This window comes from Coptis chinensis, chromosome 8 (assembly GCF_015680905.1).
Source record: "Coptis chinensis isolate HL-2020 chromosome 8, ASM1568090v1, whole genome shotgun sequence".
Taxonomy (NCBI): Eukaryota; Viridiplantae; Streptophyta; class Magnoliopsida; order Ranunculales; family Ranunculaceae; genus Coptis; species Coptis chinensis.
In genome coordinates this window covers 7,604,350-7,620,204 of record NC_141463.1, presented here as the reverse complement: position 1 = coordinate 7,620,204, position 15,855 = coordinate 7,604,350, and the positions used below count along the sequence as shown (strand labels likewise).

Below are 15,855 nucleotides of genomic sequence, written 5' to 3'. Positions count from 1 at the left end.
GATAAAGAAAGATTAAAAGCACTTCTTACATGAACTGAAAAAATTGAATTGATTATAGGAGAGTAAATATGCAAGAAGAGGTAGGGAATGAGGCAAAACAATACGGGACCCGTGTGATTCGATAGAAATGAAAAGGAGATTGTCTACTGTGTAATAAACGGATATGACTTTCTTATAACTCGACTTCACTTTCTGGCCCTTATCAGAGGATGAGAAAGAAAGAGAACATGTGGGAGCAAAATATTCACTAATATTTGCTTCCGCGTCCACATTTCTCCCAAGTAATCATTTTGCTATCGTACTTGGCCTTTGTTAAGCCAAAATGAGCTGAAGAAAATTGTTGCCGACTTGGTGTCCTTGTGTAAATTTTGATATGTATGTTCAAGTCGGTGAATTGCACTAATCTAGCCCATGCAACCAAAATAGGGATAACCTGAGACAAACAATATTTTGTATAATGTGGAATAGATGAATTATTTCGGGACACTGCTATCGTTGTGATGGATGATGTGGGTAAACTGGAAGAAAACTGGGGACACTGGCTAGCTCAGATGGGGAGAAAAGTCCTCTTTAAGAAGGGAACTCTGCTTTTCAGACAACAGCTTTTCCCGATAAGAATTTGTAAGGGTATAGAGTCTAGACCAATCAAAATAAAGCATCTCAGGTCCAAGTTAATCAGAAGTCTCCTATAATCCTATTTGTCCTCATCTGTGAAGAACACAGCTATCCAAGAATTGTAACAGTAGTTTCCCACTACTTACCTCACTATCTCAGTACTTACAACCCAATACAACAAGATTTAAAATTTTCAGGTTTAGGCTTTCATGTTGTAACCCTATGATGCAATTGCAGGTTACAAAAGATGTCTCTCTTTTATCACGGTGGATGGCAAATCGATCTTTATATTAGGGAAGTTGATGACTGAAATTTGAGCTCTCTAAAAAAAAAGTGCACCGATAGTTTGGCAAGACTTGCACATGAGATTCTACAAAAAGGTTTGCCCATGTATCCAAGAATCTTATTCCTATTAGTACTATTTTTCATTGGAACAAGCGACTTTTCTTTCTAGGCTATATTTAAGGTTATAGAAAGCTCCAAAGTCCTTGTGGGTCTAAATGGTTATGCAATTCAAGATCATGAAAGAACGCAGTGGTTGATTCGGACAAATTAAGTTTGTAAACAATGATTCTATGATATGTAATACCTGAAACCAACTTATAGTTAGTAGGCAATACAACTTTGTTCAATGATTATATTGGTGCTTACTTTTGGTGTAAATTTGAGACAAATAATTGAACATCCTAACAGTGACCCGTTTGAAAAATTGGAAGACTAGAGTTGGCGGTTAAACCTGTTAGATATTGATCTAGGACATTGTCCCAAGTGTTTTTTTTCCTTCGTTATCTTTCTTTCTTACTCACTTTCTTTTTTTCTTTCTATTATAATTTTTTTGGCTAAATTTAGCACGTTTATGGATACTTTGACATAAGATGCATTTATATAAGGTTTTTTCTTTTCTGTCAAGTTGATAAATTGCTTAGACTTTCACTAAATTTCCATTAAGCAAGAATCAATCTTGACAGAGAGAAGATGTTGATTAGCTCGCATGTATAATTGTTTTGTACATTTTATTGCAGAGATTGAGTCAGAGGTAAGGCATGACAGAAATCAGTCAAAGCCTTCCAGCCAACAAGCTTTTACCTTGCCAAGGAAACTTCCATCTCATGCAGATTTGCCATCTTGTGCAAGTATGTCTGATTTAAGTTCTGAACATGGTATCGATACATGGATATGCCGCCTCCAAGTACATAGCATGGTCTTCAATAGATAATGCAAATTTCCACATCACTTCTCACTGTCTTTTGCTTGTGTCTTAGCATGAAGAGTAATTTTGTGATTTATTAGTTATAAAGAAGTCAATCCGAACAAAGGGAGTCTATTATTAGGATTTACTTGTCCATTTCTTTAAGTGTTATAAAAGAAGCACATTATCTACCTATCCTGTCATGAAGTGAAATGAGATAGGAAAAAATGAAAAGGAAATGAAAGGAAAGCAAAAAAGAATGTAGTGCACGAACTTGAATTTACTATATATACCCACATGTTTATGAATTGGTATTATGAATTTGTCAGTGCCAATTCTTAATCTCCCATAAAACTACACCTTGCAACCATGACAAAGTCCAACTGACTGACTGACTGGTACCTACGTGGCTTTGTAACAATGCCTATAATGCACCGTGCAAGATGCTAGACCCATAAGGAAGTCTTCAAGCAAATCCAAGTCATAAAACTAAAAAATAATTAACAAGATTTAGATATTGCTGATTCATTGGAGTTTATAGATGCTATTCCAACCCACTTCCTTTTAATTATAACATATCTAATTTGTATCTTGATTATTATTATATACAAGAAAAGTGAACGAGTAATCTCTAATGTTTCTGAAACATACTTATTTATGTGCCAGGGGGGCTGCGTGTCAAGGACTTTGACATAAGAAGGGAGAATTTGGTGGTTAAAGTAAACCGAAGTTGTTCAAAGATTATACCAAGTTCGGTATCGAGAACTTTCCTTGAGATTCATCTCTTATGGGTTGGAAAGGGTACCTACACCATACACATGCGAGGTTATTACGGACCATCTATTTCGCTATCAATGTTGTTACCGGTAAATAGTGAACATATCTTGTAAATGCTAATGGTGTTAATTACTTGTGCCACTACTCGACTATTGAGCTACTAACAGATTTCAAACCAACTTTTTCGCGAATCTGTCCACCTACGGGTTCGAAAACTTCAAATAATAGGACTGGCATGATTGTTGGTATCACAGTTTCCATTGGGCTTCTGAGCATTATATGTGTTATCACTATCTTTAATTTTAGAAGGAAAAGATCAAGAAGTAAAGAAGACGATGGTAAGTACTTCCTTACAATCGATAAACAGAGTAGGACACGTCATTTTGGAAAATAAAATTAATTATTTCCTATTTGCCTCTACTATATCATTTGTATTTTCAAATAATAAAAAACATTGTGTGTTGTTTAAATTAAGTTAACTGTACCTTGGGCTTGGATAAATGCTCCCGGTGAGCATGCGCTTGCCTTGAGAGATTTCGTTCTTCGTTGGGCGTTGTGAGTACGGTACATTAGGTATTAAAGTTTAAACCAATACTCAGTTCAACTCCATGAAGTTGGTTTCCGAGTATTGCAACATCATTACGGTCTTATGTTTTTACTATAAGTGAATAAGTGATCACGTACCAAAATCAATTTTTCTTTATAGCTTCTGTTTATCTATCTCCTTTTACTGATTGTAGGGTGAAAGAATTTGGGAGATCTTCAGATAGAAGTGATGTATACAGCTATGGAGTATTCCTGCTGGAGTTAGTAAGTGGGAGAAGCTTTGCAATCTGAGTCTTCAGAATCTGATAGAAGCTTGGTTGAATGGGTAATTAACTTCTTAATACAATGCTCTTATATGTTCTTACAAGAGTGATCTTAAGTGGATTAGATAAATCCTCCTCTGATAAGATAATATAGTGCTTTCAAATGAATATTTAGAGCCTTTTGTGTTCTCATTTTTTTATAGAGTATTATGTAAGTGTATTAAACTTTGGAACATCTAACTCAAAATCAATTGGCAATGAGTGGAGCCGACCCAAGAACACATATGCTATTATGCAAGACTTTAAAGTTTATACTTCTGATGTGGGACAATGTCCCGTGGGGAATGACTAGAGCCTAAGTACTGCCCAACACATAGAGTTTGATTTAGCGGGTAAGATGAAAGGCATGGTTGCTTTCATGGACTGGCCAAAGATACCCAAAAACAAAAGTCTGGTCTCGGTGCAACACCATCGCCAAGGATTGATCCAAGAACTTTACTCATAGTTTGAAGTTGGGAACCAAGCAATTTAAACGGCTGCCAGTGTGTTTGCTCAAGTATAATGTCAATTGTAAGTGTGCTCACCCAAATTATATATGGTTACACTCTTCGGTAAGTTTTGTTTGACATCGCGTGCATAGCATGTGTATCTTGCTAGTATATAATAACTAGTAATATAGTCCAACTTTTTTTTTAAGAAAAAGAAGAAAAAGAAAAAAGATGGTCACTAATGAAAAATATAAGCAAAATTGACCCTGCCAATTGGGGATTGCCGTATATCTTTACTATATATTCTCAAAATCTCAACTGCTTCCAGTAACTTTGAATTTGAAACGATTCTCAAAATCCCAAGTGCCCACCCCAATAAAAGCAAGATATTAGATTTTTCTTGATCGTGTTGCAGGTCATCCTAATAATCAAATATACATTCCTTCATCGTGCCATTTTAATATTTGCTATACCGAAAACTTGTTATTAACTAGTCTATACAAGTTTTTCGAGACAGATTTTGTAAGATCTAGTGATGAAATTATGATAGATTACCTCTCGAAAATGATTGTGAGCCATTGGACATAATTTGTATAAATAAAATAATAAATAAATAACCTAAAAAGACAAACTTGTCAGTTATCATCATGCTAAAATAGTATAATTAGTCCAATCACACCAGATACAACCACCTTAAATGTTTGGAAATTTTTATTGATTGATATGAATATTATTTTTCTGTTGAACCTAGAAACGGATAACAGTGGGATCAAAATTATTTTCTCTATTTATCTTCACAAGGGAACCTAGGATTTTGAGTGGATAGGCCCGGTCAATGGAAGACTAACGTGATTTATTTGTTTTATCATCTTCAATATTTTGGCTGAATAGTTCCCCGTACTCAATTAATTTTAGTTAAAATTTGTATCATAATATATATATATATATATATATATATATATATATATATATATATATATATATATATATATATATATATATATATATATATATATGAAAGGAAAAAACAATTTTTGGGTATAAATGTTTGTATTCAAGCAACACTAAGAGATGCTCGATGTCTAGACTATTTATCATTTATTATAGGAGTTGTAGTCTTTGTCATAGATTAGTCTATTTTGATATCTATCCTAATTTAAGTTTGTTTTAACAGTTAGAAATTATTGCAAATTCAGGCTAAAAATTTAACTGGTAAGATAGTCAAACTTTTTTTTTTAAAAAAAAGAAAAAGAAAAATATAGGTTTTTTTTTTCGCTAATAAAAAAAAGAAAAAGATAGTCACTGATGAAAAATATAAGTAAATTGACCCTGCCAATTGGGGATTGACGTATATCTTTACTACATAGAAAAATCTGGGGACTGATGAATAGTGTTTTTACGTAGGTTATAGGGATAAAGTTGTAATTTTGTAGTTTTTTTTTTATTTTATATATATATTTTTTTTTTGTTTTTTTAGAGGCAAAATGGTAATTGCGCTATTTTAAATATAGTTTTTATCAATTGTGATAGGTGGGTTCCTGTGTCTAGATAAAGGTCTACATATCAGGATAGTTTGGTAACTTTACAGATTCTTTTGTTTGTTTTTTTGTCTTTTGTGGAGGCAAAATTGTAATTTCAATTTGATTGTATAGGCATGATGCTAGTTTTCTATATATACTAGAATGGTGCAGATTCGTTTTTTATTTCTCATTTTTCTCTTTCCACGTGTCCATCAAAATTGTAACTTTTTTCTCTTTTAGATAGGGGTAAATTAGGTAAATAAATAAAAAATAGAGGGGCAAATAACAAATGACGAAGTAACCAAGAGTTACATAAAAAGTATTTTAGATTGTGGCGTGTCCGGCCAGCCGAATAAGGCTGTCTGGGGCGTTGTGCAACAAAATTTGTCGTTTTATTGTACCCTTCGCACTTTTTTAGGTATTTTTTGTCGAACCATAAAAAAAGAGAAAAAACGTGAATAGGGCACATGCTCAAAGCGAGTATGATTCCAAAAATACTACGGCATTTACGTCCCTTACGTGCTTGCCAATTGCCATTATGAGTAAATCTAAATATTTACGTGCTTGCAGAGTTGCAGGATAACTGGATAATATAGAAAAACTAATTAATAAGCCAATAATGTACAAAACGATTGATGAGTATCACATGTGAATCACGACATGGTGAGTCTAATAAATAGTAGGGCTGGTGTTTGTCCGGTACACACAAACCACCGTTAGTTCTCAATTGCATTATACTTGCACTACCACCTTCCCTGTAATTAAAAGATGGCTGGAGTTTGTAAAGCAGTATCTGAGAAAGAAGTGAAGTGCAGTCCACACAAGTTCTATGAGCTGATCAAGGAGAGTTTGCACGATCTCCCTGCCATATTCCCAGAGGGGTATACTGATGGTCAAATACTCGAAGGAGATGGAAAGAGTGAGGGCTCTCTTAGGCTTTGGAAATATCTTCTCCCAGGTAATTAAGATCATACATACTCTAGGTCCAAAAATCCTAAATTGTCAACCACTCAAATCGTTTTCCTTCAAAATGCATGATTTTGAATATAAGAAAAAAATAGTTTTAATTAATTAACTGGAAATTTTCTAGATATGAAACTTGTTTAACTCAAAAACTGGAAACACGGGTTGCCTTGAAATTTCATAGATTCGAGTAGACTAGAATGACAGTGCTATGATGTCGCTCACCAAAATACTTGCTGATCTCACCACTAAAAAATTCACCATATATGCATGATGAACTAATTAATGATCACAGGTAGTACCGAGGAAATGACTGTAAAGGCGAGGACTGCCAAACAGGACAACGTGAATATGATTATAGTGCTGTATGTGGAGGAAGGAGATGTGCATGATCATTATAAACATTTTTCGGTCACTATTCAAGTTTCTCCCAAGGGTGGTGGGAGCTTGGTGAAATGGACAGTGGAGTTCGAAAAACACCATGGTGAAATCCCTGATCCACATCACTATTTGGACCTGTTTAACACTCTGACTGAGAAGGTGGACGCCCATATTCACAAGGCATAAAAGCCACTGTGTTTGCTTAGTGAAACACGGAACTTTGTAAACTATCTATTTCTGGGTATGCAATATGTATGTATTTTAAGTTTCTAAAAAGTGTGTTTCCTTCGTTCCCAGTGCATACATAAGCATTATTGGAATAAAAGTATCAGATCCAATAATCCAATGTACTTTCGATTCCTTTCGGTTGCTGTTAACGTATACACTATCTTGGTGTATATTCTCTAATCTCCTATATATTTGGTGTACCTCTTTTGTATATATTCTCCTTCCTAGTATAATTAGATTTCTTTCTATATGTAAATTCTTGATGAGAAAGTCTCTCAACTTGAAGGGAAAGTTTCTCTTCCTGTACTTGTAATACGTTTATAAATATATTGAAGTTTTTATGTCTCACAGTCAAGTGAAGACACCAAAATCATCTTCATTCTTAACATGGTATCAGAGCAGTAACGATCCTTGTTTTCTGACTCTCCATTCTTTTCAATCAATAATCTCTAGTTGTCATGGCCGAGTCTACTACTCGCGATTCTCTTAATAATCAAGGATCAACAAATGATCCTCTCTTTGTTCACCATTCGATAGCCCCACCTCGTTCTAGTATCTCCACTTCTCTCGGTGATAACTATCCCACTTGGGTTCGATCTATGACCATGGCTCTTGAGCCAAGAGCAAGTTGGGTTTTGTGGGATGCACAATCTCAAAACCTATTTCAAACCGGTACACAAGTGGGAACGCGTTGTAATGATATGGTGAATTCTTGGATATTGAATTCAAGATTATCTAGCGACATTCGCGTGATTATTTTATATGCCGATAATGCAAGAGAAGCTTGGACAGATCTAAAGGGCGTTATTCACAATCAAATTCTCCAAAGATCTTCCAACTTGAAGGATTCCATAGCCTTCCTTAACCAAGAAGATCTATCTGTTTCTGCATACTTCACCAAACTTAAAGCCCTTTGGGATGAGCTTAATTCATTCTCTATTGTTCAACCCTGTACTTGCGGTCATGGAAAATCTAATGCTGAGCAAGTTGAAAGAGATCAAGGTATGAAGTTTCTCCAAGGGCTTCACGATCGTTTTCGTCCAATTCGAAGTCAGATTCTCATGATAGAGCCTTTTCCGAGTTTGCCTAAATTGTACTCGTTGATTCGTCAAGAAGAGAAACAGCAAGAGATCCAAAGCGCTACCTCTCTGATTCCAGAAGCAGCAGCCCTCAACACCATCAAATTTGAAAATCGTGCACCAGCCCCTCAAAACCGATCTAACAATTCTTTCGATCGACAGATTGGTAATCCTCGACAAACTGGAAACTTTCGACAAGGTGGCTATAATCAATCAGGAGCAAATCGCAAACCCAAAGGGCGTCCCCATTGTGATTTCTGTGGTCGTGATGGGCACTATAGAGCCACTTGTTATAAGTTGCACGGTGTTCCTTGGAAGCAAACAGAGACAATTGGTTCTGCTTCGAATTCTCAGCTTGATGAACCTCTGATGAATCCTCCGGCCCTCACTCAAGAGCAATACAATAAATTGCTCGCTATGCTCTCTTCAGGTAGCAGTAACTCTAATGCTAACCTAGCCACAGGTATTGCTCTCTCTGTTGCTCCTAGTTCTATGTGGATCATAGATACAGGTGCAAAAAACCATAATGTCATTCCTTATCTTTGTTTACTTCATATACATCTTGTTCCATGCCATATTATGTTCAATTGCACGATGGTACTCATGCTCCAATCCACACATATTGGTACAATCACTCTTACCCCCACCATTAGACTTGAAAACGTCTTTTACATTCCGTCGTTTAAGTTCAATCTCTTGTCTGTTAGCCAAATCACAAAATCTCTCAATTGTTTGCTAATTTTTTATCACAATCAATGCATTTTTCAGGACCTATCAACGAAGAAGAGGATTGGACAGGGTAACTATCATGAGGGGTTATATTACTTTCAGTCTCCATCTGCTTTATCAGTCATCAAACCACCTAGTATCGATCTCTGGCATTGGCGTTTGGGGCATTTATCTTATCGCTCTTTGCAAACTTTAAGTAGAGATATTCCTTTTATTTCATGTTCAAATAAACGTACTTGTGAAATTTGTCCACAAGCTAAGCAACATCGCTTGCCCTTTCCTTCCAGTGAGATCACTACTAGTTCTCCTTTTCAACTAATTTATTGTGATATCTGGGGTGGTTTTTCCCATCCTTCGTTGAATGGATCTCGTTATTTCTTAACCATTGTTGATGATTATAGTCGTTGCACGTGGATATATCTCATGCATCTTAAATCTGAAACAAAAAGACTTTTGCAATCTTTCTTTGCCATGATTAGAACTCAATTCAACACTCATGTCCATAATCTTTATTCAGGAACTGGTCCTTTACTTTTCTCACCAATTCAAAAAGTTCGTTCTGACAATGGCACTGAGTTCCTTTCTAATGACATGCGATGCTTCTTTTCGATCATGGTGTCATCCACCAAAGGAGTTGTGTCTCAACACCACAATGTAATGGTGTTGTGGAACGTAAGCATCGTCATTTGCTTGAGGTTGCTAGAGCCTTAAGATTTCAAGCACACTTGCCGTTAAAGTTTTGGGGTGAATGTATTCTCACGGCAGCTTATCTTATCAATAAAATGCCATCACCTATTTTATCGGGTAAAAGTCCTCATGAACTCTTATTTAAATCTATACCAAGTTACTCACATTTACGAGTCTTTGGTAGTCTTTGCTATGCTCACAGCAGTAACATTAAGCATAAATTTGATCAAAGAGCTAAGCCTGGCATTTTTGTTGGTTATCCCCATGGTCAAAAGGGATATCGAGTATTTGATATTGCAAGTAAAACAATATATGTTTCTCGAGATGTTAATTTTTTTGAAGGAATTTTTCCTTTTCATGATGTTTCTAAATCTACTTCTACATCTCCCTTTGTTACTCCCCTTCCTTTAAATGATAATGATAGTATGGAAGTTATTTCTCATGATAATGAAGTCAATCATCATACTATCGTCGAAGGGAATAATGGTGGTAATCCAGGTTCTCCTAGTTCAGAAATTATTCCCTCGCCAATGACGCACCATTGTCTCCCTGGCGGTCATAATTCCCCTGTTGGTCATAACTCTCCAACACCCATTGTTCGCCAGCGGTATCATCATCCACGGCGTGATCGACATCCTCCTATAAAGCTTAGTGACTATGTATGCACACGGGTTACTCATGATAGCTCCCTCCTCCATCCAATTCCAAGTTATTGGGTAATCCATATCCTATTCATAAGTACCTTTCCAATTCTAATATCTACATTTGTACATAAGGGGTTTCTTTCTAGTGTTTGTTCCAGAGATGTGCCTACTTCTTTCAGTCAAGCAGTTAAGTGTCCTAAGTGGCGTGAGGCAATGCAAAAGGAACTTCAAGCACTTGAACAGAATAATACATGGAGTCTCTGTCCTCTTCCATCCCACAAGAAACTCATTGGGTGCAAATGGGTTTACAAAATCAAATACAAATCTGATGGAAGCGTCGAACGGTATAAAGCACGATTGGTCGCTAAAGGCTTTACACAAGTAGAAGGGATGGACTATCACGATACCTTTGCACCGGTTGCTAAACTGGTCACAGTTCGAACTTTACTAAGTGTCGCTTCTGTTAAGCAATGGCCACTATATCAGCTTGATGTTAATAACGCTTTTTTACAAGGTGACCTTGAAGAAGAAGTTTATATGAGAACACCACCTGGCTTTCCCGTAAGGGGGGAGCATCGAGTATGCCGCCTAAACAAGTCCATATATGGCCTGAAACAAGCATCACGCCAGTGGTTTTCGAAATTTTCCTCTGCTCTTCTTGAAATCGAGTTTTCTCAATCCAAAGCAGATTATTCTCGTTCACTCATATCACCGGGTCAATCATCCACTTTTGTGTTAGTTTATGTCGATGACATTATCATAACAGGTAATGATGATTCCGTTATCAAGCATCTCAAGCACTTTCTTGAGAACAAATTCTTTATCAAAGATCTTGGACGTCTAAAATATTTTCTTGGTATTGAAGTGGCACGTTCATGCAAAGGCATATTTTTGTCTCAAAGGAAATATCTTCGGACATCCTTAAGGATATTGGTCTAAGTGGCGGTCGATTTCAGCATTTCCCATGGAACAAAATTTGCATTTATCTCCAACCGATGGGACGCCTTTGCGACCCGACTATTTATCGGCTACCTGATTGGCCGAATTTATTTACTTGATTTTCGACACGATATCACTTATTCGGTTCATATCCTTAGTCGGTTTATGCAATCTCCAAGGAGCACACATATGGATGCGGTACAATCGCGGTTCTTCGTTATCTCAAAGGTTCGCTAGTAAGGGATCCTTCGTCATCATCTAGCTCTCTACATTTGCATGGATTTTGTGATTGATTGGGCGGGATGCCCATCTTCTCGCCGCTCTACAACGGGATATTGTGTTCTTCTTGGCCACAGCCCTATATCTTGGCTTAACAAAGAAGCAAACCACCGCTTCCCCGCTCTTCCATTTGAAGGCAGTATCGTGCTATGGCAACCTTAACTAGTGAGCTCCAATGGCTGCATTATTTGCTCAAAGATTTTGGCATTTATCACTCCTCCCCCGTCACAATGTATTGTGATAATCAAAGCTGCTTTGCACATTGCTAAAAATCCCATTTTCCATGAACATTACAAAACATATTGAAATTGATTGTCACTTTGTATGCGTGAAAAAGATTCGAAAGGCCTCATTAGTCCTCGGTACATTCCTTCCTCCAATCGGATAGCGATATTTTCACAAAGCATTTCGGTGCGAGATCCATTTCATCGTTTATGGGCAAGTCAAGCTACATCGATGTACACGCTTCGGCTTGGGGGGGTTGTTAACGTATACACTATCTTGGTGTATATTCTCTAATCTCCTATATATTTGGTGTACCTCTTTTGTATATATTCTCCTTCCTAGTATAATTAGATTTCTTTCTATATGTAAATTCTTGATGAGAAAGTCTCTCAACTTGAAGGGAAAGTTTCTCTTCCTGTACTTGTAATACGTTTATAAATATATTGAAGTTTTTATGTCTCACAGTCAAGTGAAGACACCAAAATCATCTTCATTCTTAACAGTTGCTCAATAAAATATGATGTACTGTTGTATAATATGAAAACTTAATTTGCTATTATTATACTTCGGCGACAAATACTTATTGGAACTAATTCAAAATGCTGGCATGGGGGCGGTACGGGGTGGGGGCATATTACAAAATATCGCGATATATCACGATATATATTGAGATTTCATAAATGGGTATATAAATATTACGATACTAATTTGGATAAATACCAATGTATTTATTGATGATATTTGTTGATATATCGCGATATTTCAACGATATGTTTTAATGATGATATTGTCGAAGATAATTGGTGCTCGGCGATTCCATTGGAAAGAAAATGGAGAATTATTGCAAACCGACGAACAAAATAAAAAAATGCTACTCCTACCTCTCCCACGCGAGCTTGCCAACCCACGAATTTTGATGGCTACAAAAGCTCATTCTTCTCCACTCTCTCACACCTCTCAGTATATTAACTCCTGCAGATATATTCTTAGTATATTTCATCAAATAACTGGTAGGAACAAGCTGAGAGGACTACACGACCAGTTCTGGATGTTCTTGGTGATGAATATTCAATGTGTTGCCAAGGTATGACTTAGCATCAAATAAAAGTGTCACTAATTATTGACTAGAATAACTTGTTTTCAGATTAAATTTTAACCATTACTATACTGTGAAATGTGTTTTAAGGTCCTATTGTATAAGCATCTCAGAGTTTAAAAAACAAATAAAGGTCACATGAACTTATTTGAGGGAAAGAAGTGGGGGATAGGCCCTGGGCGTGCTGATTAACTTATGTGTCCTGTACGCCTGTTCTTATCTTCCATTTCCTTAGTCCGATCCACCTCCTTGAGTATTGTTCTGGTTCCTTTCCATTTGATGCCTGTGGTTTTCTATAACTGGAGTGTTTCTTTGCAGATGAAATTGATACCATTACTATACCGTAAAATGTTTTAAGGTCCTATTGTATGCTTTTGATTGTGTAGTTAGGATGAACTTTCTTATTACCTTCACTGTAATGTACCTTTTTGAGCCAGTATCCATACAAAAATTCATGGAACAAAAGTGGATGAGCATTTAAACTCGTCTCAGGTAAATTGTTGTTGAAATTGGACAACGATGTGCACCTTACCTATCAAAAATAAAAAAATGATATACTATTCAAGCTTAAAATCTTTGTAATCGAGATGGAGAGGTTTCAGTCACATGTAAACATTAGGAAAATCCAGTCTTTTTTCAGTTCCAGTTGTAACTCTTTTGAAAATGGATTATCAATGTAATTACTATGACTTGATGTTAGGTTTATGTTGATATGTTGTTGTCTTTGTCTGTTTATTCATTGTTTTCCAATGTGTGGATTCAAGTTGATTTTCGTTTGGGTGAAAATGTGTTGATATATTGACGTTTACATTTGAAGTAGTAATGCTTCCAATTCTTGCGTACAAATGCTCTAGATCTAAACTGAATCATGTATAAACATTGGTCTCAATATCATTTTTCAGGCTTCGCGTTCTTTCCTTTGTAGAGTTGTATGAACCATTCCTGTCGTCCTAACGCCAAAGCATTTAAACGAGAGGAGGTAATATTAAATATTTTGTATATAATATTTAGCCTAGAGTGTTATATACTTTGAGAGAATGACAAGTTTTAAATTAGAATTTCCAGCAAAGTGGAAAGTTGATGACTTCTATTTTAAAAAGAAATACATATATTTGTTTGACATGATATTATGTGATTAGGAACATATTTCATTCTTCTGTATTATTTGTCAGTCTAATACGTTATCGATCAACAATTTTTTATCCGTCTAGTATGTTGGTCCTTCCCCTTCCTTGGTATCAACTGTCAAGTGAGATAGCTTACTGAATCCAAATGATACAAGGACCATCACGAAAAATGAATATAGATATAAACTTTGGAATAAACAAACAGAGCTTATGAATCTACTGGGTAACAAGGACTGGGACAAATGGAGACCCAGAAGGTCGAGAATAGCTCGATATATTTTTCCTGGTAAAGGGATCGCCATACTTGGTTGGAGAGGGATATTGAATCCTTCAACCCCCTTTTGGGTTCAGACAAGCGATAAAGAAGAAATTAAACAAACTAGTAGGAGCTGCCCAGGTTACTAGATTTTTTCCATTCATTAGGGCACACTAAAACTACTACAATTCGGGTGAAGGGAGTTGTGATAGTAGTGTTTGTTCGATCAAACACAATGGAATGAGCATAAAGTGTTAGCCGTAACTCAACCATATCTTTACCGGCTAGCTAACAATAGCGCACGAAGATCCACACTAAAAAACATAAATGGGGAAAGTATTAGCAGCGATTGATCAAGGTGGATTCAATTTCGATCTATGTAGAAGAAATGAGCTGTTAATGTCTAAATATGGTTTCAAACCTCCAACTTATCGCAAAACCAGTACCACTATCGTCGGCCTAGTTTTCCAGGATGGAATTATACTTGGAGCAGATACAAGAGCTACTGAGGGACCTATAGTTGCTGATAAGAATTGTGAGAAGATTCATTATATGGCACCTAATATATATTGTTGTGGAGCTGGGACTGCTTGCCGATACGAAGCGATTCTGAGCACATGGTCCACTTTCAGCTTGATTCTTGACCGCTGCAAAACCGGTCATGAGTCGAGGGTTAAGTTGTTACAACTCTTACACTATTAAAGACTCACCTTTTCAGTTACCAAGGACATGTGAGTGCTGCTTTGGTACTTGGTGGAGTTGATATTACTGGACCTCATTTGCATACTATCTATCCTCATGGGTCGACTAATACACTTCCTTATGCGACAATGGGCTCAAGTTCTTTGGCTGCAATGGCTATGTTTGAGTCAAACTACAAAGAAGGCCTTTCTAGAGATGAAGGTATTAAGCTTGTTTGCCAGGCAATATGTGCAGGCATTTTTAATGATTTGGGAATTGGTAGCAATGTTGATGTTTGCGTGATAACTAAGGGGAAGATGGATTACCTGATCAGGAATTACCAGTTGCCAAATCCTCGCACTTATGTCAGCTCAAAGGGTTACTCTTTTGCAAGGGGTCAAATTGAGGTTTTGTCGACTAGGATTATCCCATTGATGGCGAACCTGGTGTTGGCAGAAGGAGATGAAATGGAAGAGTGAAATAATCCCGACTTTCAAGGAGAAAAGAAATGCTTTACCAAAGTATGGTCCCGAAGACCTTTTATATATGAAGCTGGACATTGCAACAAATTTTAAATAACCACTTGATTACATGATGTTCTAAAAAAAACAATAGCACACGATAAAACAGTAGAGAAACCTGTGTGTGATCAAGTACGGGAACGAGCAATGTCTCCTGTTACTGTAAAGAAGGGTGCTCCCTTGAATATAGATGGCAGGACTTTCTAGCTTAAGGCTTTAAAAGCAAGAGTTTTCCGGGCTTTAGTTAGAGGCGAGAGGTTTTACTCTATCAAGGTGGTCTGGTCTGGCGGGAGAAGCATAAACACGGAATCCGTAGGAATGAATAGGTATAGGGTTATTTGTTCTCGAATCGGAAGGGCGGGCGCCCATGCACCGGAGGTCAGAATCACGCTTATTTAACGCCGAGATCTCGCTCCCTATGGCTACTGCTATTGGTGCTTCTGCCAGATCGAGACTCCCCACTCCTCCTCAGAATATTCTCCCCTACCAATCAGTCTGCCCCATAGGTTTCTACGGGTGCTTTGCTACTTCTTTCTATCTTGTGTGAAGAACGCGCTTATCCTAGTTCACTATGAATAAGCAACTACACTACTTGCAGGCCAAGCATATGCGGACAGGGAAC

The 15,855-nt window shown here is 36.8% G+C and overlaps 1 protein-coding gene and 1 pseudogene across 1 annotated transcript; both read left to right on the top strand.

Moving 5' to 3' along the window:
- Positions 1–5,938: 5,938 nt before the first annotated feature.
- Positions 5,939–7,343, top strand: LOC147479660 (major latex protein 146-like). The gene is made up of 2 exons (XM_086580365.1): positions 5,939–6,356; positions 6,657–7,343. The coding sequence occupies exons 1-2, from the start codon at positions 6,167–6,169 to the stop codon at positions 6,926–6,928; spliced, it is 462 nt and encodes a 153-aa protein (XP_086436491.1). The 5' UTR covers positions 5,939–6,166; the 3' UTR covers positions 6,929–7,343.
- Positions 7,344–14,358: 7,015 nt separating this feature from the next.
- Positions 14,359–15,292, top strand: LOC147479659 (proteasome subunit beta type-7-A pseudogene; annotated as a pseudogene).
- Positions 15,293–15,855: the final 563 nt, after the last annotated feature.

Excerpts from the sequence above, each read along its gene's own strand:
- LOC147479660 (XM_086580365.1), top strand. The coding sequence starts at position 6,167 with ATGGCTGGAGTTTGTAAAGCAGTATCTGAGAAAGAAGTGAAGTGCAGT. Across the intron at positions 6,357-6,656 it reads TTGGAAATATCTTCTCCCAG|GTAGTACCGAGGAAATGACT; the intron begins GTAATTAAGATC and ends TAATGATCACAG.